The sequence below is a fragment of the Solea solea genome, chromosome 5 (assembly GCF_958295425.1).
Source record: "Solea solea chromosome 5, fSolSol10.1, whole genome shotgun sequence".
In the NCBI taxonomy this organism is placed as follows: Eukaryota; Metazoa; Chordata; class Actinopteri; order Pleuronectiformes; family Soleidae; genus Solea; species Solea solea.
In genome coordinates, this window is record NC_081138.1 from 23,133,426 (window position 1) to 23,160,273 (window position 26,848).

The 26,848-nt window shown below is 41.2% G+C and overlaps 1 protein-coding gene across 1 annotated transcript; it reads left to right on the top strand.

The window, feature by feature from the left end:
- The first annotated feature begins 13 nt into the window (after positions 1-13).
- On the top strand, positions 14-17,459 carry LOC131459589 (ankyrin repeat and BTB/POZ domain-containing protein 2-like). The gene is made up of 17 exons (XM_058629576.1): positions 14-3,868; positions 10,479-10,628; positions 12,058-12,265; positions 12,742-12,894; positions 12,994-13,159; positions 13,739-13,828; positions 13,910-14,011; positions 14,374-14,470; positions 14,826-14,961; positions 15,061-15,314; positions 15,423-15,601; positions 15,684-15,789; positions 15,871-15,973; positions 16,139-16,211; positions 16,299-16,367; positions 17,004-17,117; positions 17,206-17,459. Exons 1-17 carry the CDS (start codon positions 2,986-2,988, stop codon positions 17,434-17,436), a joined length of 3,114 nt encoding a protein of 1,037 aa, XP_058485559.1. The 5' UTR covers positions 14-2,985; the 3' UTR covers positions 17,437-17,459.
- The last annotated feature ends 9,389 nt before the right edge of the window (positions 17,460-26,848 follow it).

Below are 26,848 nucleotides of genomic sequence, written 5' to 3' on the forward strand. Positions count from 1 at the left end.
TGTCAAATGTTCAGTCTTCAGTGGAAGTCAGAGGAGGTAAGAGGTCTTTGCTGGGGCAGAGGTCAAATGGACTCATCTTGTGAACACAGTCAACAAACCCATTTAAACACAGCATATTTGGATCCAGGGTCTAGTGTCCTACAGTACTCAACTGTATCTGTCAGGCTGCCCACCAACACAGAGGTACCTGACATCACTGTCTCTTTAAGACATCGGTCTCAAACTCAAATGACCTTGGGGGGCACTGAGCATCTAGTCTGGCCAGTAGGGGGGGCCACTCAAGTGAAAACCCATTTTTTCCACTTTCTTTTAGTAGGGGTGGGCGATATGAGCTAACTGTATCACGATATTTCATCATGATATCGCAATGACAGGTATTTCACAGAATTTCAAAATAAAAGCGTCTGTGTTGACATGGAACAACCTATAGTTCACGATAAAAATGTACATATTTGTGACGCAACGAGTTTGAGACCTCTGGGTTAAGACATTAGTAACTTTTACTACATATTCACTAAGGTGATCGTTTTCTGAGGCAGAATGTTACATATTGAATCTTTTTCTGGATTAAGACGATAACCTGAATAACACTCTAAATAGCATGTACTGATTCCCCTACCCAGAATAAGTGAGTGAGCAGTGTTCAGAAGGTCCAATGTTTAAGAATTAGTGACTCCTCCACTCACTGCTCTGTTAGCGCTGTCACATTGGGCATTGGGCTCTGGTTCCTGAAGATTTGAACCAGAAACGCTGATTCCCTGCAGGAAGCAAAAAAATACCTGTTTTTTCTTTGGGATCCGTTCAATCATCAGTGGGCGTGTCAGTGTAAGCTGTAGATGAGAGGAAGGAGGACGCAGTGGTTATTTACCTTTGAACTCAACTTGCTGAATTAGCAGAGGGGATTTTACAGAAGCTCAGTGTGATCCGGCACTGTCACGTTTACTACAGACGCTGGGACTTTGGTTTGGTTTAACTGGTGCCAACTCAACAAATCGATCCTAAGGGCATCAGGGAACTACCATGGTCTTTGCATTATTAGACAGGATGTAAACACTTGTCTTCCAATGTCTCACTGTTTCCTCCTCCTTCCTTCTTCAATTCCAAGGCTATGAAAACCAAATGATTTCTATTTCAGAGTGAGTGAACATTCTTATGGGTAGTATTTTCTATCTCTTGCCTGTAAACCTTCCTAAATGTTACACACTGGACCTGCACGTATACATCTCAATCAGATTATAACATCCTCCTTTTTAGCAGACAGAGCAGATGTAATGTAGTCTTGAGTCATAATCAGATTGTGCTCTTTAAAGTATAATATTGGGGAATATTCTGTATTATGAAAACATTATAATCTGATCTAAGGTCATTTGTGTAAAACACAGGGGTTGAAATCTCCTGGAATAATCTTTCTTCAGTATTTGTTCCTCTCACTTTTTCAAGTATTGTGGATTTATTCCCAAACGCGATGAGAGCTGACTCTCAGAGACCGAACCGAACCTTACGTTGTCACCACACCTGTACCCGTTTGTCTCGGTTACCTGGGAACCGAGACATGCACAAAAGTCATCAGCCTTTACGATACAAGAAGAACATTTTAGTAGTTTTGTAATGTTTTGTTTTATTCTTTTTCGTCCCAAGCCTTTGTAAAAATGTTTGCTAGCAAAATGACAGCTTTATATTTTTTGGTACTAACGTCTTGATGCCTTACTATGTCGGTTGGCTTCAGCTCCTCTGTGGACATGGACGGACATGACGTGGCTCTGCCTGAGGCGATGGACTGGACATTAAAAACCACTGACGAGGTGAGCTGGCTCACTGAGATGATTGTAAACATTCAAACTCATTTGAAACAAGTGGATTTCTAGTTCGGTAATTTATTCTCAAATCCGCTCCCAGATAGAATCTGCCGTATTTTCAACAGTGCAGGGTGACAGGAACTGCTCGTGTTGACATTGTGTTATAATTGTACAGTGTTGTAGAACAGTTAGGACACGTTTCCCCCGTCTGAAGGTAGAGAACTAGAAATAGTGAAAGGCTGACATCTTGTGGTTGGTTTAGCTAAAGCATGTCTCTGTTTAGGTCAAGCTGAGCACATGAGGTGCCGCTGGAATGTGTTTGAATTTAAGGACATTAAAAAAAGTGTTTTATTCAATTAAATTCAAGGCCATAATTTTAAATGATGCTTAAATGACATGAACTTAAACTGTATATGTGTGACTTTGCTAAAACACTTCAGGTGTGTGTGTGTGTTTACTTATTGGCGATTCATTTGTAAAAAAAAAAAAAGAAGAACCTTCTACTTGGGCTTTTAAGAGTTTGATGAAACAATACAACTTTTATCATCTTAAATGTGCGTGGTTCTTTTCTTTAAAGCTGTAGCTATAAATGTGTTTTACCTTGTTTGTTGAATTATCCTCACCCAATGATCGGTACTGGACTTGTGTGAACATGTGGTCCAGGTGTTTGGAAAAAGCAGGGAAGTTCCATTGGTGTCTTCACCTACAGGGACTATTTATAACGTCACACTTTCTTACACTAAACTATACATTGTGTGCATTCTTGATCCTTGCCCTAAACTCCTACCAAAAAACTGATGTAGATACTGAAAGTGATACATTTTATGAAAATGTTCAAAATAAGAGCAGTAAATCTACAAAATGCTTTTATTTTGAAAGTCAAGGATGTACACACCTGCAACATGTTACTCCTCCCTTGACTAGATCATGTCGTGTCCACGCGGTGGCGCTGCTGAGCAATATTAACACCCAGCTTTATTATGAATGGACTCTATACCTGATTGGTCCATGTGCGTAAAACGCATCCTCTTCATGCTGTGTTGGTTTGGTTTTGGCACAGTCTTCTGTGGCTCTCGGTTCTTGGCAGTGAGGCTGCGGTTCACGCATTTACACTTGATGCATGGTAAAACTTTGATTCTGTTCTGCTCTGATCGGTTCTGTGCGTAAAACCAAACAAACTCCTTTAGTCATGTCCAGCAGTTTGTTGGTGAAAACTCTGGAGGATCTGAGTCTGGATTCAGGATATGTGGCGGGGGACCCGAGCTCGTCCCTCAGCCTGTCCTCCGGCAGGTCGGGCCAGTCTCAGCCGCACACAGGCACCTCTCAGCGGGGACTGTGGTGGCAGCACGCCGGCTCTCTGAACAGCAGGAACGGCAGCTGGGACACGGTGAGCACGTTGCCAGAGGACGCGGCGGACATCCTGTCCAAGTGTCCGTGCCTGCCGGAGCTGGAGGAGTGTCCCTGGACCGAGCAGGAGCTCCACGACGTCGTGCGTAAAGTCGTGGGTTTGGATTTACAGCTCACCGGCGAGGCTGTTCACCGCTTGTCCGTTCTCCTCCAGCGGGCTTTGGTGCGCGTGGCCAGGGAAGCGCAGCGACTGAGCGCGCTGCACAGGCGCTGTACGCGCCTGGAGGTGCAGAGCGCTGTGAGGCTGGTGATGAGCTGGGGTCTGGCCGAGCGGTGCGTCTCCTCCGCGCTGGGCGCCGTGTCCCTGCACTGCATGAGCTCGGGGGACACTGCGCGTCAGCGGGGAGAGTCCGCGCGCTGCGGGCTGACGCTCTCCGTGGGCCGCTTCTTCAGGTGGATGGTGGAGACGCGCGTGTCTGTGCGGGTGCACGAGTACGCAGCCGTGTGCCTGACAGCCTGCCTGGAGACTCTGGTGGAGGAGGTGACCGCGAGAGCCGTGGATGCGGCGAGGCTGACCGCGGAGTACCAGAGGGAGCGAGGCAGTGGGGTCACCACCTGCCGCGCGGTGACCGCGGAGGTGCTTGAGGGAGCCGTGAACAACGACACGGAGCTGTGGGGGCTGCTGCAGGTGTACGAGCATCTCATATGTGGCAAAAATGCCAGTGGTGAGTTCACGTTCTATTTATCAAGTTTCTATTTAGAGTCATTTTAAGTTGAATGTGATTTTTTCATTGTAAGGCACCAAATCACAACATTCAGCATCTCATAGCACTTACCCATGCAGGCTAAGACCTGACAGAGAAATCACAATGAAAGGTTGGGGTAAATGGCGGAAAAGGGGGAGAGGTGCATGAAAATAAAAGATAGACCACCTTTTAGATGTGTATATATTATGTATAAAAGTTGTATTTAAGACAGGTTTTTGGAAAATCTATGCAACTAAGCATCATCCTGACAGCAGGGACTGTTATAACAGGACAGGGAAAGCAAGAGGCCCCAAAGCTGTGGAGGGCAGCTGATAAATACCATGTCAATTAATCTGGTTTTTGGCCTGGTTTACATAGCTTTAAGAGCATTATGAGCATTTGGGGTCAGACATCTAAACTGTCTTAAACCGATAAAACTTTCTGGATCAGTGACAGCTCATGTCGAGATATTAATTATATTACATGTCATTTAGCAGACGCTTTTATCCAAAGCGACTTACAATAAGTGCATTCCAACATTTGGGTACAAACAAGCACTAGAAGTGAGTAAGTGCTTAATGCATTAATCACCTTTGAAACAAGGCTACAACTCCGTTTATCAAAGCATTCACTGACAATCCAGACTCTTTTCGTGTGTCGGTCTACGTTGTTGGGCATCTTCTGCCCAAGCACTTACCTTTACCCCCCCCCCCCCATCCCCTGCACTGCCTCCTTCTGCACTCTCACCCTCTGTCCATCCACTGTTCCTATCCAGTGGATTTCTTCTATGTAGCTTATTCCTCTTTTGTAATTTGCTTTGGATGAAAGCATCTGCCAAATACTCAAATGTGAAAGTATTATTATTATTATTATTATTAATAAAGTTTTCATATCCGCAAATATAAATGCACAAACGGCTCTTATCGGCTGTCGTTATCGGCCAACGGAGACACGTGTTGGCTGCTCGTCAGGGTAGGGGCACAGTTCACAGAATAACAACCAACGCCATCGAGTCAAAAGTCACATGTGCACCAATGAAAACATGTGTGTTTTGACTTGACATGTGTGTGTTTTCATGCATCACTTGATCTCACAGCCTCAGGCGCAATTCACAGGAGCAGATGCTTCTCTTCTCCATTATCTGTGATAAAGATAAAGACAACTAGATGAATATAACTCTGTCAGTGTTTGTGAACCATCTGAAGCATGATTCTATTCTATTTGAAAATGATGTCAGTTATGTTCAAACCGTCACAACTTTTAATAAATATTTAGCACATTCTCATCATAGTTGTTGTGCAGCAACTCTGCCACTCACAAGGCTTAGAGCTGATCCTGTGCCTCCTACACACAGGATGGTTTTACTGAGGCACTAACTGTAGCGTGAAATATCTAGATAATGATAAACGATAATTAGCATTAGTTTAAGAAGTGGTGCAGTACCATGGAGAGAGTGATGGGGGGGGAGGAAACCACCCCCTCCAGACAGGAAACAGGCATTTTGGGTAATAACAGATACGGAAGTGGCTGATTGTCCCGGATAAAATGCCAGGAGTTAATAGGAAGCATTTAATGTGGTCGGATTTTTGGAAAAACAGGTCATAAATATGACGGGTGAGATTCAAATGGACTCTTCTTTTGAACGTGGCGAACAACCCCGATTTTAATGCAGCGTACTTACATACAGTACATGGTCCCGTGTTCTAACAAGTCTTAGAGAGTGATGTCACTCTCTACCAGTCCTGTATAAAGTACCTTAAAGGGATACTTGAGTAAAAGTACAAGTGTCTTAGCAGAAAAATGACTTTAGTAGAAGTTGAAGTCACTTTTTTTATAATATTACTTAACTAAATGTCTTAAAGTATATGACAGTTACTGTACTTAGTTACTAACAAAGTAAAGTACAGATACAGTACGTGAATGTTGTCCTTTGTTACATTACAACACTGCTCTCTACTCTTACAATGCACAGAGATAATATGTATCCTGACACCTGGTGAGGCCGAATATTGTGGAGAATGTTGCCGGATATTAAATGTGACGGAACAGAAGAAAGTGATCAAAGTAGGGGAGATAAAAAGATGAATAAAATAACCTCTATTTGATGTGATGTGAGCAGATGTTTCTGAGCTCAGCGACGACATAAATCTGCTTTCTACATTAATGACATTACAGGCTGGGTGTTTTTTATTTGATCCTCTCAACAGGATCTCTGCAAACATGCTGGAAGCATCTTCTCACATTTCACTCCCGGGATTTATTTTTATCATCAGATCGCATGAACCAACTTGGTCATGAAATAGTGTCCCCAAGTGTTGCCAGGGCGCGTGTGTGTGTGTGTGTGTGTGTGTGTGTGTGTCAGACTGGACATCAGCTACCCTTAATGTTGTTTTAGCCAAGCAGACGGCAGTGGGAGCCGTGAACCTCGTGCAGCCTGAGTGGGAATGAGAGCTCCTTTGTGTCGCCTGTGTGGGTCGGAGGCTAACAACACTCGCTCACTTACTCGCCTTAACCCCGCCGCTTCTTGTTCACTCTCATGGGAGTGGGGCCGGGGGGGGCGGTGGGGGTTTCAGACCAGTCTGCGTCCCAGCATGCAGTGGGGAGAAGGCCAGAGGAAAAAGCAGGGCCCTCAAGTTGGGTCATGTTTACCTTTTTTCAGGCGTGAGGTGAATTATTCACTGTAGTCAAATCACTTTAATGCTTTACTCTGGTTATATGAAAAGCCTCTTTATTTTAATCTATTGATATCTGAATAGTAAAAAAAAAAGCATTGTTAAGATCTGACTGAATGATCAAGGTCATTTTAGCATCTCCAAATTCAAACATCTGACTTTTTTGGAGCAGTTTATTTACTGAAAGGTTAATCTGGAGAAGTCAATTTATTCAATATGTTCGATGTTATTTGACATCCGTCTCTCACTAAACGACCGTCCTACCTGCGAACACTCTTCGTAACCGAGACTTCACAACAAGCTTTGCCGGAGCAGAGACGATATCAAGTCACAGAAAAATAGCAAAGAAAGTGCAGAAATGGAATTGTTTCACTAAAGATGATGACTTCCTGTGGTTTGGGGGCGGAGCTTTGACAAGAGGGCACAGGGCTGATAGGACGGAGTGTCGGATGCGTTTTTTGAAAACGGCACAAGTAAACACAAATTTCATGAGGTGCAAATCCTGCAAAGATCTCAAATTCTCTGAAATTCAAGTAAAAAAATTTGCATGCTGTGATGTCACAAATGTCAATCATCTCTGACATTCATCCAGTGTCCTGTACTTTTGGTGTTTTTTTGTTTTTTTTTTTACATACTCTCATAATCGTACAAAGATCATCGTCACTGTGACGCTGATCCTCAGTGTCGTTGGCCCAAGTATTAAAAAACGCACACTGTCGAGATCCTCGTCCTTTGTGTCCCGCTGGGTATTTGCTGACTCCTGAGCCGCAACAATGGAAAGAGCCTCAGTGAGGACAATCGACTGAAGCCCAACACAAACATGCAGGGAGTCCGACTCGACCACCATCGTAATCACTGACACTGAAAGTCTGCTCTACAGGACCAAAAACACGTATGCAATCTTTTGCACAGACATAACGCAGAGAGTCAGAGTCTTGCAATGTTGCATTGAAATCTGTTCAGGCAAACACAGGTGACCAGGGACCAAAATGTAACGTGGAGGTCAACACGATGAACGATGTTTAGCGAAAGACTGATTATCTATCCCGATATGATGCGAGTCAGAGCTGGAAAACACACACCTTGACTTGAAAGTCAAAGAAACAAATGTGTGGTTCAGCGGGGACGAGAGGCAGATAATTGGGCCCCCGATTACCTGCTGTGTTTACAGACACCGAGTGAACAAGCATCTATTCATGGACACAACAGGAGACCAGTCTGAGGCGGACAAAGCACAAATCACTGTTTTCTAATCCTTACCTCGGTCGTCCAACACACACACACACACACACCCACCTTGGCTCCTCTGTGGTTCTGTTGTCCTCACCAAACACTTGCAGCATTATATCACTCAGCAGAAAAGAGCTGTTGTTTTCACAGCATCAGTGGCACACTGACTGTGCCACTGTTTTCACACACACACACACACACACACACACACACACACACTCCTCAGCTTTGCCCTGCTTACATTTAGAATCACGAGCGATCAAGTCATTTCCTTTGACTCTCTCCTTGTGTATATGTGGTTGAATAAAAACATAGAAATGAGAGAGTGTGTGTGTGTGTGTGAGTGTGTGTGTGTGTGTATTGGGTCTGAGTACATTTTCCCTGGTTATAAACTCCACTCAGCATCCATGTTGCAGAAAAGACACAGGGTTTTATTGCCTCCCACTCTGATAACAGCGGCGATATAAACACGACACCCTCGGTGAGCGTAATTTAGCCGTGGACTACTTCATTTCAGCAGTCTACTTGGGGACCCTGCACCTTTTTGCAGCTTGAATTTGTGATGCACTGGTAAAAGAAGTAGAACGTTTCACCACAGTGACACTGATAAAACAACTTCCTCATCAAACTCAAGTGCTAGGACAGAAGATGCTCTTGGAAGTGCTGGCTTTTCAGGAGCTTCTCTCAACTGTAGTGCAGATTTGCCAGTGAAACACACACAAGCCTTTTACTTCATTCACCAACAAGTACCTGCTCTGTAATCTCAGTTTACACTCGGTGTGTTTTTTTTAGTAAACTTGTCTATTGAAATCATGTCAATGTGCTCAGTATGTTGAGTTTTTTTTTTTCTGCATTTCCTGAATATTGTAACTAACAGTTTCATCATGTGTCAGCTAAGATTTGAATATTGTTACTCTCATTGCATTGTTTAAAACCAAATGGTGTATGTTGCTGCTGATTTAGCTGTAAAAGACTTTTATTCCTGCTCTGGTCATCAGCCACCAACAGTCACGTTAAACTCGCGAGTGGAAGTTGGAGGGAAGACGTTGCGTTGTTGTGGTAGTGTGTGGTATCTGGTTCAAACCTGTCGGTGGTTTAATGTGTGGACGGATGATGTTGGTTCAGGCTCGAGTTGACACAAGGTTTTACTTTGTCTCAGGTGAATGCAGTAGATTACTACAGGTAAAAGAAACCATATATAACTAGTTATATATGTATATATCATTTGTTATAACATATTCTGGTGGTAGTCTGGTCAGATAATGCAGTTTTAATCTGGTTCAATAGGTTGCAGAGAGGGTATTTTTAGACACAATATATTATAGACAGAGGAACAATCTCTGAAGTTGTAAAAATGAAGCCCAAAAAAAAGGATACATACAGTGAGCAGCTTAATAAAACCACCTCTTGTAGTTTTACATAAAGGCCAGATGGAGATTATGTGATATAAAGGTTTAGTAGCTCTGCAAGTGTTGAATTACTTCCTGCTCTGGGCTCCGTGTCTGTGATCTGACTGTGTATCAGACTCCGTCTGTTTCCACTTCCTCTCGAAGCTTTGAACACGGCGGATGAAAATCTTTACAGATTAGTCATTTATAGGATACGAGTGTGGAAGTGGAAGATCCTTCTCCAGTTTACTGTCTCTTTGATCGCTTCTAACCTCTGGACTTCAATCCATTGAACCCTTTACTTACTGTATGTCATTGGGGGAACAAGACTTTCCTTTTGTTACAGTTCATTTTCATGTAGAACATCAAGGTCTATGAAGGTACCATATATGGTTCCTTGTCCATATGTGGTAAAAAAGAAAGAAATCAAAAAATCTGTATGAATATACAAGAAAAAACACATATAAACTAAAAGTAACATTATTTTAGAACATTTTAGATCAGTGTTTCTCAATCATGGTCCTCGGGGAACCCTGTCCTGTGTGTTTTTAATCTGATAGATTTCATCAATTTACCTACTTACTTAGTTTTTGAGATCTTACTGTAGATGCAGGAGAAGACTGAGCCGCATGAACTTACTTTTTGACGTCCGGAACTATACTGAAGTTTTGATTGGTCATATTTCATACTTTCTTATGATGCTTTTTGGGTTTGGACGTTACCAAATACAGCTCTTTGCTGGTTAACAGCTTTTTTACATGTATATGTATATGTGATAACTGAAGATTAAGACTCTTTTCTTACTAATCTGGTTACGTTTTGTTGTTCATGGTTCACGGTGGATTGAGTTTCTTACTAATTTAATAAAACTCTTCAATCTACAGACCCAAAATGGTTGCAACCAGTGGCTCATAAAGTTTTTAATCCCAATCGTAAAGGTTTAGAAAAGCCCTTAAAACCTGGGTCATTAAGTGTGGAAAAGATGGAAAACAGGTCACATTTTGATAAAAATGCAGTCGAAGGTAGCGAGGATTACATTATGGAAGCCAAGGGCCCGTAAAACACCACAGAAGTCATTTTCTCTAATGGAACTGTGGATTTGAGCTGTACGTTTTCCGCCATTTCTGGACTGTATTAATACATGAATCATGGATCAATATGAGATAAAAAAGTGTTTCAGGGCGCTAATAGATAGTCCATGACGTCATGTCAAACCATGACACTAGGATACGTTTGAAAGTCTTTGCAAGATCAATAACAGAACCATGATCATCTCTCTCTGTGTGTGTGTGTGTGCAGGTGATCTGTCGCTGCCAGCCCATATCAGCCCATACATGAAGGTTCCTGAGGACCCAGTGGAGAGCAGGGAGGACGCTTACATCCAGCTCGAGCTGCGGACACTGGAGCAGGCTTTGCTGGCAACCAGCGTGGGCAGCATCGCAGAGCTCAGTAAGTGTGTGACAGACGTCTTGTGTGTCTGCTGTGTGTGTGTGTGTGTGTGTTTGTTTAAACTGTGACTGGTGTTGGGCTCCTGGGACCCCTCACCCCCTCACACCCCTACCTAATCATTACATAACAACCCGTGGCTTGTGTCCAGAAAACAAGGACTCCTTCACACCCTTGCAGGCCACTTGAGCTCACCGTGTTGCCGCTCATTACTGGGAGAAAGTAAAAACGTCTCAGCACCACTTTTTTATGGACTTGACGACAAGTTGGTGTGGTCGCCGGACTCACAGCGCTCTGTTTGTTAGACTTTAGATTCATGTCGTGGGTGATTTAACAGCTTTTCTCCCTCGTATATATTATTTGATGTCTGATGAGGTTGTTTGGAGAAACATGAATCACAGGGAAGTCTGTGTTTCAGGCTTCAGTGGGGTCTCAGGCTGCAAATAAAGTGTTTTCTTTCACGATTATTTACTCGGTTTATCAGTTATTTTACTGTCACACAGGAGCAAAGAAACCATTGTACAGCTGATCTGAAAACTTGTTTTTTCTACTATCGAAACAAACGTCTCGCTCCTCCCTCAGAGCTCAGAAACCTCTAGTATCTATTGTTTTTTTTGCTGTTAAATGTGTTTTTTTTAATTATGTTTTTTGGGTCATAAACAGTGCTGTAAAAATTAATGCTCAACAAAACACGTCACTGAGTCTGTTTGTTTGTTAAAAGGTCCAGCGTCAGCACTAATAAATGCTTTTTAATTACTAATAAAGTGCAAATATGTTCCCAGTATGCGTTAATTAGTGGAAGGTTAACTTAACGTGTTTTCCCTGAAATGATTCATCGTTCATTTTAGCTCTACAATTATAAGAAAAGTACGGTTTAAGAAAACACAACATTAACAAAACACTAAAACATTAAGAAAACGTTAAAATATGGAGAAAACACAACAACATTATGGAAATGCCACAACATTAGGAAAGTGGAAAACACAACACATTAGTACTTTCGATAACACTTTAGATTAGGGAACACATATTAAGCATTAATGAGTTGCTTATTAGCATGCAAATTAGGAACATATTGGCTCTTAATCAGTCATTATTAAGTACTTATGAATGCCTTATTCTGCATGGCCTTATTATACAACCAGAAAGCCATTAACTAAGTGTTTTCCCTCAATAACCTCACAATCATTGCTTATTAGTAGTAAGTAAGGAAGTTGTTGTATATGAATTACAATCTCAATCCATACTAAGCAAAGCATATTGAGATCTTAATTCATATACAACAACTTCCTTCCTATTGTTGTTGTTGTCATGTTTGGCACTCCAGGGCCACCGTAGAAAAGCCAAATCCATTGTAATGTTCTGTCCTATGATCATGTTAATGACATAAGTAAGTAAATCAAGTCTAAATTGAAATGTCACACATCTGCAGGTGACCTGGTGTCTCGAGCGATGCATCACATGCAGCATCTGCGCTCCTCCAGCCCGTGCCTGAGCCCCGCTCGTTCAGCCAATCAGCCGTCGGCGTCTTGGGCCCCGGACGCCCTGCGGACCCTCTACTACTTCCTGTCCAGCCCGCAGATGGAATCACTGGAGAACCCCAACCTGGAGCTGTCGACCATGTCCCTGACCAGAGAGAGGTGTGTGTTTGTACTGAGATTATATCTGTTACAGAACATTATCCAAAGGTTTGATACTAACCAACATGACAAATAAACTCAAATTAACCCTAAGAACACAGAGCATTTAGGTCTGCTTTTTTCCCATTACTATAGTCAAATATACTATGTAGTATATACAGAGGTTATAAGAATTTACAATATATCCTTTTTTTTCAGCATAACCTAGACAATCTGACCAACTAAACAAACACACCTGAACAAGAAGTACTCAAAATGTTTAAAATCGGATTGAATCTGTTGAATTTGGAAAAATGTCACACTTGAAAAATGAATCTAATTTGCTTTACTTCTGCACAATTATTGCTATTTTGTAAAACTCAAAAACACATGAAAAGACGAAAAACGAAGACTGACTATATAAATAAACAGATAAAAGGAGTTATAAATATGTAGAGAAATACATTTTTAACAAGTGTGTCCAAATCCTCCTCCAGGCCTTTCCTGCTCCTGCCTCCTCTCATGGAGTGGATCAGAGTCGCCGTGGTGCACGCGGAACATCGCCGCAGCCTGTTGGTGGACAGCGATGACGTCAGACAGACAGCCAGGCAGCTTCTTCCTGGATTGGACTGTGAACCCAGACAGTTTAAGTAAGACGCTCACACTTATTACTGTGTTTTAGCTGCACCTTTGAAACAAAACAGTGTGGTCTCCAGCAGATTTACGGTGTTTTCTGTGTGTTTTTGCAGGTCAGAGTGCTGCTTCCACTCCTTCAAATATCTCCATGCAGAAGCTGCGTCGGTCAAGTTCCAGCAGGATCTTGGTTTCAGGATGCTGCTGTGTGGTCGAACGGATCTGGTCCATCAGGCCACGCGGCTTCTGGGAGCTCAGAGTGTGAACGCCATGGACGACCAGGTTGAGGACATTAACATTCACTGTTGTTTTTCTTTTGGCCTGCAAACATTAAATCATCCTGATTTTGTACTTTAGTCCTTTTATTTTATTGTGTTTTAATAGTTTGTACCTTGGTATGTATTTGTACTTTTTCAGGTACACAGCCTATCTGTTTATCTCCTGTATTTTATTATTACTCCATTATGATGGATATTTTTGACTAATGTTTGCAAATCAGCATTTTAAAAGAGAGGCAGTCAATAAACCCATTGTAAGGGATGTAGCACAACTGTGAAGTAAACACAGATTTTTTGTCCCAGTTATTTATGAAAATATTACATTTTATAGAAAACAACAAAATTAGATCTTATTATATGTTTTTATTACTAGTTTTAGTTTAGATTTATTTTCCCACAACTAGGAATATAGGTTTGAAGGAATTTAGTAAATCTTTAAAGTGACTGAGGCCAAGCTGCAATACCTCTGAGGCTCACCAGTGGGCCATGATCCACACTTTTGGAACCACTGTTACAGAGATCCTGGATAATTGAAATGTGATTAAGTGTCTAAAGTTTTGTGTATGTGCTGCTGCTGCTGCAGGGACTGACTCCTCTGATGTACGCATCCGCAGCAGGAGACGAAGCTCTGGTGCAGATTCTTGTTGAGGTCGGAGCTAATCTGGATCTGCAGGTAAAAACACACCTGCTGTAACACACAGCTGTTTGTGTATTTGGGACACAGATGACCACAGTGTGTGTGTGGGTGATTTAGGTGCCTGGCTGCTCCATCAAGCATCCCTCCGTCCATCCTGGCAGCAGACACTGGGTGGCGCTGACGTTTGCTGTGTTGCACAGTCACCTATGTGTGGCTCAGGTGAGGACTAAACTTAAACATCAGCTGGAAACATTTCAGGTGGTTGTTCCACTTTAAGTTCTGCAGTTTGTTCAAATATATATATATATATATATATATATATATATATATATATATGTATATATATGACAACCATTAACTCTCACACCTATGATTAATTAACTAAAGTGTACACTGTATCACCACATGGCCCCAAAATATATACAGTTTCACATAATAAGAGGATGGTAATGAAGGCTGTTAGACATCAGATCCTGAATAAATGATTATTCTGGTCATTTAACCTTTAGTTTGAGCTTGGTTTCGATTGTTTTCCCCTGGTTTGGAGTGTGGAGAGTGAGTCTGTGTCCTTGTGTTGGCAGCTGCTGTTGGAGGCCGGAGCAGACGTGGAGGGGGGAGCCCTGCAAGACGACCAGGAGAACTCAGCCGAGACACCACTGCAGTTAGCCGCGGCTGCAGGTAAACTGTCGGTGTGAGGAGTCATTTAAAAAAAAACTAAGTTTGTCATGATTTGTCACAGATACCAGCATATACATAATATTAGAGGTGTTTCTTACGTGTGGTCATCAGCGTTAAATGTAAATGTCTGCACCACAAACCAGCCTGAGATATCAAAAGTGTTCATCCACGAGTATAAATCAGGCCCAAATCTTAAAACTGTGGCTGTGAAACACAACTTAAACAAAGTGTGTAGCTTCCCATCAAAGTGTGCTGAAATTAAATGAAATAAACTAAATAAAAATATTCTTCAAATTATATAATTGTAATTACTGCATCAAAATGCAGCAACTAAATGTTCTTTTTTTTCCCCCAGGTGACTATGAGATGGTGGACATGCTGCTCAGCCATGGAGCGGACCCTCTGCTCAGAGTGCATCATGGGAACTCACTGACCTCGCCACTGTATGAGGACATGAACTGCTTCAGCTATGCTGCAGCACACGGACACAGGTGAATATGATGATGATGATGATGATGATGAGAGAAGGTGGGCGGGGTTTCCATTGAGGAGACTGACCATAGGTGCATCATGCATGTCCTGCTCTACAGGAATGTTCTCCGGAGGCTGCTGCTGCAGCCCGAGCATGGGAAGGAGGATATCCTTTCACTGGAGGAGATTCTTGCCGAGGGGGTGGAGGAAGAAGAGGAAGAGGAGGTGAAAACTGCTGCTCGCCCTCCATCTCCTGACCCGTCAAACCCTGTTCCCAGGCTGTGTAAGGCCAAGATGAAGGCTCTGCAGCAGGCGGCATATTACAGCGCTGAGCACGGCTACCTGGATGTAACCATGGAGCTCAGAGAGATGGGTGAGAAGCATGTGATAGATTTGTTTGTTTTCCAACTGCTTGGCTGTGAAGAAGAATGAATGTTGAGACATTACTCACAGTTTCATCTTCATTTCACTGTGTGGCCAGGTGTTCCCTGGAAGCTCCACACCTGGCTCAAGTCTCTGCACAGAGCCCGTCAGCTCTGCAGGGATGAGGTCACCGTCTGTCTCCTCACAGAGTTCAGCTCCCTCAGGACGGAGGACTACAGCCCCGAGCTGCTGTCCACTGGAATACCACTTATGTTCGGCTTGTTGGAGACCAGTAAGGTAAAACACCCACCCGTCTCTCTCTGTATTTGAGTCTGTGCTGGTGTTTGTGAACATTTTTTAATGTGACACACCTCTGCAGGACTATGTGATAACCAAGCGGCTGGCATCCATCTTTTCTCACTGCTACGGCCGCTCCCCTGTCCCTCCCGTCCCACTCATGGACCTCACCCTGTCCACGCAGCTTGGTAAATATTTCACTGAGGTCATGTGATTACCACGTGTACCTGGATACCAGAATGATGACAAAAATCCCCCTCTGCCCACAGACGTTCACTTCCTCAACAATCCAGACATGTCCGATGTGACGTTCGTGGTGGACGGCCGCCCGTTCTATGCTCACAGGGTTCTCCTGATGTCAGCCTCCGAACGGTCTGTCTCTGTCCTTCCTGCTTAATTAGCTTAATATTTATTATATGCTTTAAATGATTAAAGGTTATCAGTTTCATTTATTAACTATAAAGGTGTATATTTTTAATTTTAATACCTGAGGATCAAATTATTAAAAAATACTAAAATGAACTCGTGTTAAATCAGGTTTCGGCAGATGCTGAGTGACTCGATGGACGACGTCATCCACATCGATCACATGAGCTACAGCACGTTCCAGGTGAGGCGCTGATTTGTCACGTGTTGACTTGGTGATGATGATGATGATGACGATGATGATGAAGAGTCCATGTCTCTGTCTGTGCAGATGACGATGAAGTCTCTGTACTGCGGCGGAACAGAGGGACTGAGCCTCTCAGAGTCTGAAGCGATGAAGGTAAATGTGACTCACCTGTTATCAGTCTGGGCCTCTGTGCAGAACATTAAAACAAGAATAATCAATATTAATAATTGTAAGTTACTGTACTATTACTGTTTTACTGAGTAATGTGTGTTTATGATTATCAAATTGTCTCTGACTACATGTTTTCTGTGTGTTTTCCTTTTTTTCCTGCTAGTTCATATCTAGACTTATTTTTACTGTAAGCACCTCATATGAAACGAGGAATGACTGTACAGGTTGAATTGAACTGGATTGAAATCGTTGCAAAGTCTCTCCAAACAACAGACATACTGTAAATGTGTGTATTGTTGTACTGTTAAAGGGGTTTTCAAGTGAGGTTTTATGTAGGGCTGACACATAGTAAATGCTCCACTAGAGGGCATCGCAGAGAAGGTAATGCTCTGTTTCCTCCTGAGCATCAGGTCACATGTTTCTGTACCAAAACCTGATCAAGCTTGAGACAAAACTAAATACAAGTTGTTTACAAGTCTATTTGAAGGGAGAAAAAAGCAAAAGGACACAAAAAACCTGTGGCAGTAGTGTTTCTGTCAATTTTAGCAGTACTTTCTGGTAAATGGAGTTTCAGATGTTTTAATATAGTACTTCATGTATCTGATTCTGTTTTTGCAGCTGCTGCCCGTGGCCTCTTTCTTCCAGCTCAGAAGTTTACAGAGGAGCTGTGAGATGGCGCTGTCTCTGAGTCTGACACCGGACAATGCCGTCAGCAACTACCAGACGGCCAAGGTACAAAAATGTTTTTATCAGTTATGAAATAAATTCCACTTGTTGCTGGATAATAGCTTTATCTGTGTGTGTGTGTGTGTGTGTGTAGCACCATGGAGCAGCTGAACTCTGCAGGTTTTCTGAAGGATTCTTCCTGCAGCACATGGACCAGCTCTTGGACAGGGAGGACTTCCACCGGCTGCTGCTCGGTGGAATCGGGCAGGAGCTTCTCTGCCCCGGGGCAGGCACGTGGGACCATGATGTGCTCGACCTCCTCAGGGATCTGGAGGCCGCACTGACGCACAGACTTTACACCCTTCACTGTGCATGTCGAGAATAGGACTGATGTGTTTTTGGGGAAAAACAGCCATACAATTGTCGGATGGTCAGACTATAATACAAATTACGGTCCAACCATCATTTGTGTAGATAATATTCTCATACGTGTTTTGAAAGTCATCTCATATACTAAAAGCTCAGTCTGTAGGATTTCCTGAAGTGGCTTTTAGGTTACGACGAAAGATCAACTGTAGATGGTGGTGATTGGTTTGTCCTTTCTAGGCTACTGTAGAAACATGACAGCCGCTGTGGAGAGTGACCGTAGTCCTGATTCAGTGTTAAGAACAAATGAAAATGATTGTTTCAGTTTCTGCTTCCTAATAGGGTTGTTTAGCATGTTCATTTGAACATACCTCCATCATAAATTGCATTTTCTGAAAGTATTGAGTTCAGGATGAACACAAGGTGTACGTTACTCACAGGTTTCACACAGTGAGTAACGTACTGCCCAGTCATGGCCGAAGATGGTTCCTCTGGGATTTGCTTCCAAAGAAAGCTTGATGTTTGGCTGGAAAAGGGCTTCACACAAGGGTCTGGAAATGAGAAGGAAATACAAATAGTCTGGCATTTCCATGATAGAAATGAAAAGGCTCAAAAATGACTCAAAAGTGAGTCATAAGTGGGCTCAACTGCTACGTCTAGTGGACCCCATGTATTCCATGTTGGACCTTTTAAGTCATTGGAGAATGGAACCTAAGCTGCTGCAGAAAGCTGCAGCATTACATGTGCCAGGTGTACCAGGTGAGCTGTCTGCTGCCATTTTTGTATTTATTTGACACTTGTCTAAAGACACCACAGTTTCCTCTCATCAGCTGTAAAGGACCTCGCCAAAGAATACTTGGCTATCATTACCTGCATTGTAAGGTTAGATTTATATTTGTTTTGTTTAAACAGGGTTAAGACTGAGACGAAAGCTACCAGGCTGACGATCCAGATGTAGAAGACCAGAAAATAATATATAAAGATGGTTTTTTAGATAGATTTCATTTGAATTGTTTTTTTAAACGACTGAAGGCATCAGCCGGCTACAGCCTGAAGACATCAGTATAAAAAGAGAGACGTGTTTGTGGATGATCTGAACTCTGAACATGTAAAATATGTACATATTACTGTCAGTAAAACATCTTATTATTAATAATAATAATACAAACTGCTGCAGTCTTTTGTGTTATGTTTGACACATTTCCTTTTCCTCTTCTTTGTGTTTTTACAGACATGCATGCTCCTCTCACTTTAAACTGACCCACTGAAACATCTGGAATCAAAAAAAAAATCTACTTAATCTACTATAATTATCCGTGGTAGAAATAAAACCCAAAAAATAAAACCCATGCATGTGTATAGTCACTCACACTGTAACACTAGAGGGCGCCGTTGTCACGTGAATAACCACAGTCATAATCATCTTCAGTAGCTGTAGGCAACTGGATTTGCTTGAGTAAGGTTTGGAAACATTTTAACTCTCATCCAAGAGGCTTCTTCAGTCCCGACTAACTGGTGGAAAGAACCTGGTTCAAGAACCACAGAGGAGCCAGCTCATCTGGAAAGGGCTCAGCTGTCCACCTGAAGGACAAGGGACACTCTTCTGATGAGGAGGTGGACTAACTATCAGCCGTCCTGAGTTCTCTTCTTAAAATGATCTACAGTCACACACAGAGTAACAAAGATGAACTCAAACACCCACAGTAACCTCTCTCAGGTAAACAATCTGCATTTTTTAAACTGAACTACTTGACAGGTTTCCCTGCGTCAACACACCTGCTTCAAATTGTCAGCTAATCAGCGCTGCAGAGGCCTGATAACGAGCCATTTATTTGAATCAGGTGTGTTGGAGCACGCGGGGCAGTGGGTGCCCAGGCCCTAAACAAAGCCGTAACCCTAACCATAAATCAGGTTCAGTGTCATTAGGACCAGGTTTTTGGTCTCCGTAAAGGGATACCAGTCCTGACAAGGTCAGTGTTTGTGCCAGAAAATGTTCTAAAGAGCAACCACAGGGAGAGAGAGTGGGGGAGAAAGGATGTGTCTGGAGCTGACATGCTAGTATATCCTGTCAGCAAGACAACAGCTGACGATGACATCTTCTTTTTGAGCATGTACACACACACACACAGAGAGAGAGAGGTTGGCACGGCTATTTTGCATTGACTTCCACTGATTTGGACGGCCAAACAAAGTGTTAATCCAGTCAAGGCCTAACTCTAACCTTAACCTAACCACAATTCAAATTTCAGCCTTCCCATTAGAACCAGGTTTTGATTCCCATGAGAACTACTGGCCCTGACAAGGTCCTAAAAAGGTAACAAATACAAAAAAACACACACACACACACACACACAGGGTGCGGTCAGAGATAAGACAGAAGTGGACACAAGCAGCTGTCTAATCAGCAGACATACTGCCGCTCTTACGTCACCCCCACATTTTTTGACTCTGGTTCTTTTTCGAGGACACTCAGTTTCTGTGTTTACACGGCACATTTGCGTCATTAGCACAAAGAATTGATCTCTCCTGCCTCCTGTTTCACTCTGTTGCTCTTTATCGTCTTTCTGTAAGCTGAAGATATTTTCCTTATTGTAACAATATTACATTATGATATATTCTACCAAAACATAATAGAAATCAGAATAAAAAGCTTTCAAATAACAAATGCTAACAAATGCACAGATTGATTTTTTTATAATCAAAATAATTGATTTTTTTTATACACAGGTGAAGTCTTCAAATGTGAAGCTTAAAGTCCTGTTTAACATGTCATGAGTACATGATTTGTTGATTATCTCTGTGGTGTTAAAATCTGTTTCTCCTCACGTCTCCGCTGGCAGCCTGAGGGTGTAGGCGTGTTTTTCAGTCAGCTGCAGGAGGAGCTGGAGGTGTGGAGATGTCTCATGAAAGCAGTATCAGGTGAGTGGACTGACACAGCTGGACCTCAGATGACTGAGAGGCCATGACAGCAGGGTTGAACAGTGCATGTTTACGTTGATTACGTCACGTCAGCCCCTAATTATGAGTCAGTACCTCATACGATCACACTTCAAAAAGACCTGAACTATCCCTTTATTTATATATTTAAATCATTTATTTAGCTGTTATTTAAAAGCTTTATTGTCCTTTGGGTTGTGGGTGGAAAATGACACCAGTGTTATTATAGTTCACGAAAACTAACAGAATAACGAAAAACTAAAAGGTAGAGTCTAGGAAAAACACGATAACTCACTAAAACTAAAATTAACTAACGTTGTAGCGAAAATGTGCTGAGTTTTAATCTTTGTATATGTATTTCATACATTACCCTTTTGGGTTCATATGAAGTGCATTTAGTTTTTTATTAAAAGGTTTTATTTGAGACGGCCTTTCCATTCATTCATAATAAAATGTTTTCAGTTTGTTTTTGTTCTAAAAAAAAAAACGAATTAAAACTAAACATTTTAAAAAACAGAAAGACCTTGAATGACACTCGTGTATCTGTATATATTTTAGACAGAAGCACAACTACATCTACTGAAAATCTAGCAGTAATTAGTATTTGATGAATATAATTCCTGTCATATGATGCTGCTCTGAAATGAGAAACCTTTTACAATTATGCCACATGTGGGGATTTCTGACCACAATGTCATGCAGTCTCCTTATAGAATTCATAGTCATAGAATTTAAGGGTGTAAAATTGCCATTGCTCTATATCCACAGAACCATTCTTGGCCCCTGGTTGTGGAGCTCAGCTCGTGCATATGTAGGGTTAAATAATCAACAGAGGCACGAGATGAAGCATTTTTTTTTGCATCACAAGGTCATTAAAGACTCTTTGATTTCCAATTAGAAACAGTTTCTTGTAACCCTTGTTAAAATATTCTTGTTCCATTTCTAAGAAAATAGCTCAATAGCAAGAAAACTCATCCTTTGGACTAAACTCAGAAACTTAGAGTTATGTCTTTATTTGCACTGGTGACCAGCTATAGAACTGGCTTATTTAACTTATTTTAATTGGCTGTCACAATTGCCTCTGCTTTGGTCTGATAAGCATGCGTCAACTAGTGGTGCTCAAGTATTGTATTGGCCCCTCATCAGAGGCATCTTCATTACAGCAGGAAGAAACAGTTCATCTCTGTCAAGTGAACAATACTTGTAGTTTCCTGACAGACTGTGGACTTTAAACAGACAGAATCATCTATGTCCACCCAAATAAAACCCCAGTCAGGATATTTGTCCTCAATGTGGACACTAACATAATACATAAAACAATTAGTGGACATAACTTAATTGCTAAAAAGATGTGACAATAATTTTCAGAAGCTGTCTTTCATCAGTTCATGTGCAGATCAACAGGGATGGAACTCAGTATTGGTCAGTGTCGGTATCAGTCCGATACTGGTCAAAATCACTGAATCAGATATCAGACAAATAAAAATTACATTTTTACATTTTTTCTTTTATTTTTGGTTTATTTTGGGGGGTTTTCACCTTTCATCAGGCACCTTGTATATAAATAAACCTATTAACTTGTGACGTTTGGATAAAAAGCAGCAGAGTTCAACTTGATAAACTATGATTTGTACGAGCAGCACGTGGCTCCGCGTGAGTCACGGAGCAGCTGATTTAACGGTCTTTGTTGTCACATAGAGCAACCAGTTTGTTTTTCAGCCCGAGTTAATGTCAGGACACACACACACACACACACACACACACACACACACACTCTGCAGAGATATGCCACTAAACAAATGTCACATGATGGCTTTCAAAATAATACTCTTGCATAACTGCTAGAACCTCGGAGCAGAGAGTGTTTTTTATTAATGATCCACTCTGAAGCTGGGTGACTGTGTGGGCACTCAGTGTGTGTGTGTGTGTGTGTGTGTGTGTGTGTGTGTTTGTTTGTTTGTTTGTCTCTATGTGCGTCTCCATGCCATCAAACGTTGCTCAGATCTTACCCCCCACTCTTGATTTGCATCAGCTGAACACAGCATGGCCACCGCTGCACTGTGCCATGCCAAAACATTCATTCAGCCACAACAACATGAAATAACATGTCCAAAGCAGAACCCGGGCAAACAAGAGAAGAAGCGGCGTCTTTACATGAAGGGGGGCAAAAAAAGTCGGGAATAATCCTAATGATTATTTAAAGGGATAGTTTGGGGATTTTTGAGGTGTTGTTGTATGAGACATTCTGTGTTTTTACATAGAGAGGACGTCTGTGTCTGTGTACTTAAAAGCTGCGGGAGTGCAAAGAGTGTTTTAAAAGTTCTAAACTGACTCTTTAAAGGCCCTTTTTATGGTTAAATGAGCGCTTGAATATATTACATAACATTAAATTAGGATTCTACACCAGGTTTAAGAGTGCAAGTGTAAGGGTAAGTCTCACTACTTCTGCACACGTGTTTCCTTTATGTTCTAGGTATGTTCCAAAAACAAATAATTGAGAGATAACTATACTGTATGGTCATTATAGCCTTGCTAAAACAACATGCACATATATACGTGTGTACATATATATATATATATATATATATATATATATATATATATATATATATATATAGTATAAGTATAGTAGGTGTTCTCTTGTAACTTGAGGGTTACAGACGTTCCGGAGTTTCTATTCAAACACAAACACACTCCCAGTCCCCACCGCTGTGCACCAAGCCTCAGAATCAACAAACCACAGCATGGTTTCACCCAGATAATCTTTATTTCTCAGGGTATAAAACCTTTATACAAACACATCTTCCTTTGTCTAACATCCTCTGTTCAGTGTGTAGAGTTTGACGCGAGTGGCACACTATCTGTTTTCACGAGTGCAGGACAAATAAGAAAGAAGCTCTCGGCCTGTGGGTGAGCTCAGGAGAGCAGCCTCACTGAGAAATGTTAGAAATCTCACTTAAACTAAACTCCTGATGGGTGATTTGTATCAGCAGTAAAAAAGTTGGGGCATTTATGATGATGTAAATGACATATGTGCCTTGTTTAGCTCTGAAAGTGAACTGGTGTTTTGGGAAACTCCTAATGTAAATTTTTGTGTGTTGGATTTTCAGACAGATCATATAAAGTTTGTAGCACAGAAAATGAGTATAAAAACAAATGCACTTTAGCTGTTTTTCATTGTCCAACTGTGTAATACAGTCCTACTACAGTACATATCTATAGAAATGTGTCTTAGACCATTACAAGACTTGTTGTTTTAGCAAAAACCATACAGTATAATTAGTTTTTTAAAATAAAAAAATAGCATCTACAGTTTAAAGTGTCAAGTATATAGTGGGATCTACCCTTTACACTTCACGTACATCCTGATTAGACCAGCTGTCAATCACACTGATGTCGACTTTGTTGTGCTTTGTCACCTATTTTCCTCTAAATGGCAACATAATTCACAAAAGTGAAGAAACTAGCGATTGAGAACATTGTTTTTCACTTGGTCAAGTGAAGAATACACATTTTCAGATCTTTTAACTTGTTATAATTGACAGAAACATGGTGAAGAGCAGTGCAGGGTTTTTATTTATTTTGAAGGAAGTGACTTTGATGTTGACTTTTTGTCAATTTTATTTATTTTATTTTTTCCTGTTGTAGGAATGAGACATGCCAGTATTTATAATATAATCAAATAACACATTTATCTCACATTTAAATTTTTTTGGATGAAGTAGGCTCTGTTTTTTGCACCCAGCCTTGTCACATTCTTCCCTTTTTAAACGGGAATCCATTTGGGGGAAACAAAATGATTGGTTATGTTAATTACAGTAGACAACTTTATTTACCAATGGCTTTCAGGACGTGAAGAGAATTTCAACAGAACAGATGAAAAAAAAGTGTTCTAGAAACAAATTACAGACTCAAGATTGAATCAATAATGTTCATATCAGCTTGTGGTCACCATGACTCTGATCTCCGGCTCCCAAAAGCAATAATTTCATCTTTAGGTTTAGGGTGAACCGTAACATCACACGTAAAGAAATTCCCTGAAGACGTTCCTGAGGTGTTGAGCTCACAGTTTCTAACTTCACAGTGGCCTTAACCTTCACCCACTTCGTCGTAATCACTTCATCTTAAGAGTCCAAGTGAACATCTATGCCAAATTTGAGATATTGTGGCAACAAGGCAAATAACGCTTTGTAATGTATTATGGGATGAACAAGGAGAGAGGAATCAAAACAGAGGCTGATTTATTCTCAGATTCATGTGTGCAACTGCATTATTTAATGGCAACAGACCAAAATAGTTTTGAAACTAGAATAAACCCACCATTTTTTATTTCCTTTTTTCCCCCCAGAATGCTCCTCTGGATCCCATGCTGCACGGGAAAACAACAATTAAAAAAAAATAAACAAAAAAACATGACATTTATAAACTGCAAATTTCAAAAACCTGAGGGAAAGTTCTGTTTGACCTAATTAAATCCACCCTCACCTAGCAGGACAAACAAATCAAATGTTCCCCCCTTGTAAGAAACAATACATTTGGTATCCTGATTAAAAACATGGACACAGTGATCCCATTCATCCACAGTCATAACCTTCTCCAGAAATCAAGTCCTATTGAGTCCTGAAACCCCAGCTCAACATCGATGTCTAAACTCAACACAATCAAACTCTGTATTGGAAAAACACAGATGTATACTTGTTATTTAACCATACATTTGTGTTAACAAACAGATGCATTCTGAGACTGTATATAAACTGTAAAGAAATATCTGAAACTGTCCTTTCACTCCACTGATCTGTATCTACGTTTTTGAGAAAGTTAAGTTAGCCTCTTTCTCAATTGATATATGATCTGATTAAGTGTTCTCCTGCATGGTTTATGGTCTCAATCACTAGTTTAAGGTCTTGGGCATGACATCCAATTTGTAATTTAGGGTCAAATAGACCATAAATCACAGCATGTATCAGGGTAAGGACACTGATTGACAGTAAAAACAAACCCCAAATATTCGGCGGTCGCACAATTCCCAATGTGAATTGGCTTTTACAATGTTTTACACAACTTTCTTTTGCCTGAGTAAAACTATTTTCAACTCAAATCACATCGTCTCATTCATGTTATTTGTGTCAAATTTGATTTTACTCAAGTCATAGCGAATTCAATCATTCATTCATTCATTCATTCAAAAAGAAAATCTCATCCCGTGATATGGAAGCACCTTTAGAAAGATTGGGTTTCTAGTCAGACAGGGGGTTAGGAAATGCAAGAACGTAAATGCTTTTTTGTGTGTGGTTAGTATAAAGAGTTAATAATCTTAAATATATATGTATGCATGTATATATACATATATATATATATATATACACAGTACATAAATCTGAGGTTCTCCATAGTATCCATTGTTTTGCATATGGACTAAACCACAGCAGATGTGCTTCAGTCCAATACACTACTGACTTTCACACAAAGAGCCATTCAGATGAAGGCACTGCGGAGAGATAGTTTTGAATCATTAGCGTTTTGTTCTCGTGTGAGTGTAAGTACAGTATACAAAGGAAGGTGTGGCAGGTGAGCGCTAAACATCCACACATTTTCTGCTTTGGCTTGCTTTGTTATTTGTGCTCAACGACATAAAAAAAAAACCCAGAAAACCTGAATTTATGTGAGAGAGAACAGGCTGCAGAGCATGACATGAGTGTTTCTGTAGTATGAACGTGTGAAATCAGAGTGGTACAAATAAGACATTAGAATTGCAAAAAATGGAGCAAATTATTCTAAATCACCCTGAATCATCTTCTTACTACAAACCTAAACAAACAAACAAATAGCAGAGTCATGTAAAGAGCATGTGGTGTGATGTGATTAAGACTCTACATGGACGAACCATAATTGCATAATTCATCATTAGGAGTGAAGACGCACCTTGTCGTAACATAACAGTGCCAGATTGTTGCGTATCCTCTGTGCGTGTACAGTATTTTTCAGGTGTCACTGTTTCTAACGATGGTGAAGAGTCTAGATTAGGTTTGCAGCATGTGTGCCCTGAATAAAATTAGTAGCAACTTCAAAAAGTAACTTTTTACTCTGGAACAACAGTCACTCCAAATCTAAAAAGCTGCCCTAAAATTAACTCTGGGCTAAATTTGTTAATTAAGTGTTGATTTATGTCCAGTGATGAAGTTATTGTCTCTGGTTGTCTAACGATAAGGTTTGTCCTCTATTTCAGTCCAGTTCTGCCGTCTGTGCTGCTAGAAACTTCAAAAACAGCATCTCAACTACCTTCTCCAAAGCCTGACTACATTAGAGCCTTCAAACTTCAGAGTGACACAGCAGGGCATCATGTGCAACATCCATTGAGAGACAATGCAGCACAAAAGTCCACGTTTCATTCAAGGACACAGGGGTACTGCTTTGTTCTCAGAGCAGGTTCTGCTAGAACCCGCTCAGCTCAGTAGTAAATCTCATCCGCGTTGAGAGTAAGACCCTCTAGAGAG

Bases quoted from the DNA above. Each gene is read 5' to 3' on its own strand.
- LOC131459589 (XM_058629576.1), top strand. From the start codon at position 2,986: ATGTCCAGCAGTTTGTTGGTGAAAACTCTGGAGGATCTGAGTCTGGAT. The intron at 10,629-12,057 runs GTAAGTGTGTGA...ACACATCTGCAG, and splicing joins GGGCAGCATCGCAGAGCTCA to GTGACCTGGTGTCTCGAGCG. The intron at 17,118-17,205 runs GTACAAAAATGT...GTGTGTGTGTAG, and splicing joins GCAACTACCAGACGGCCAAG to CACCATGGAGCAGCTGAACT.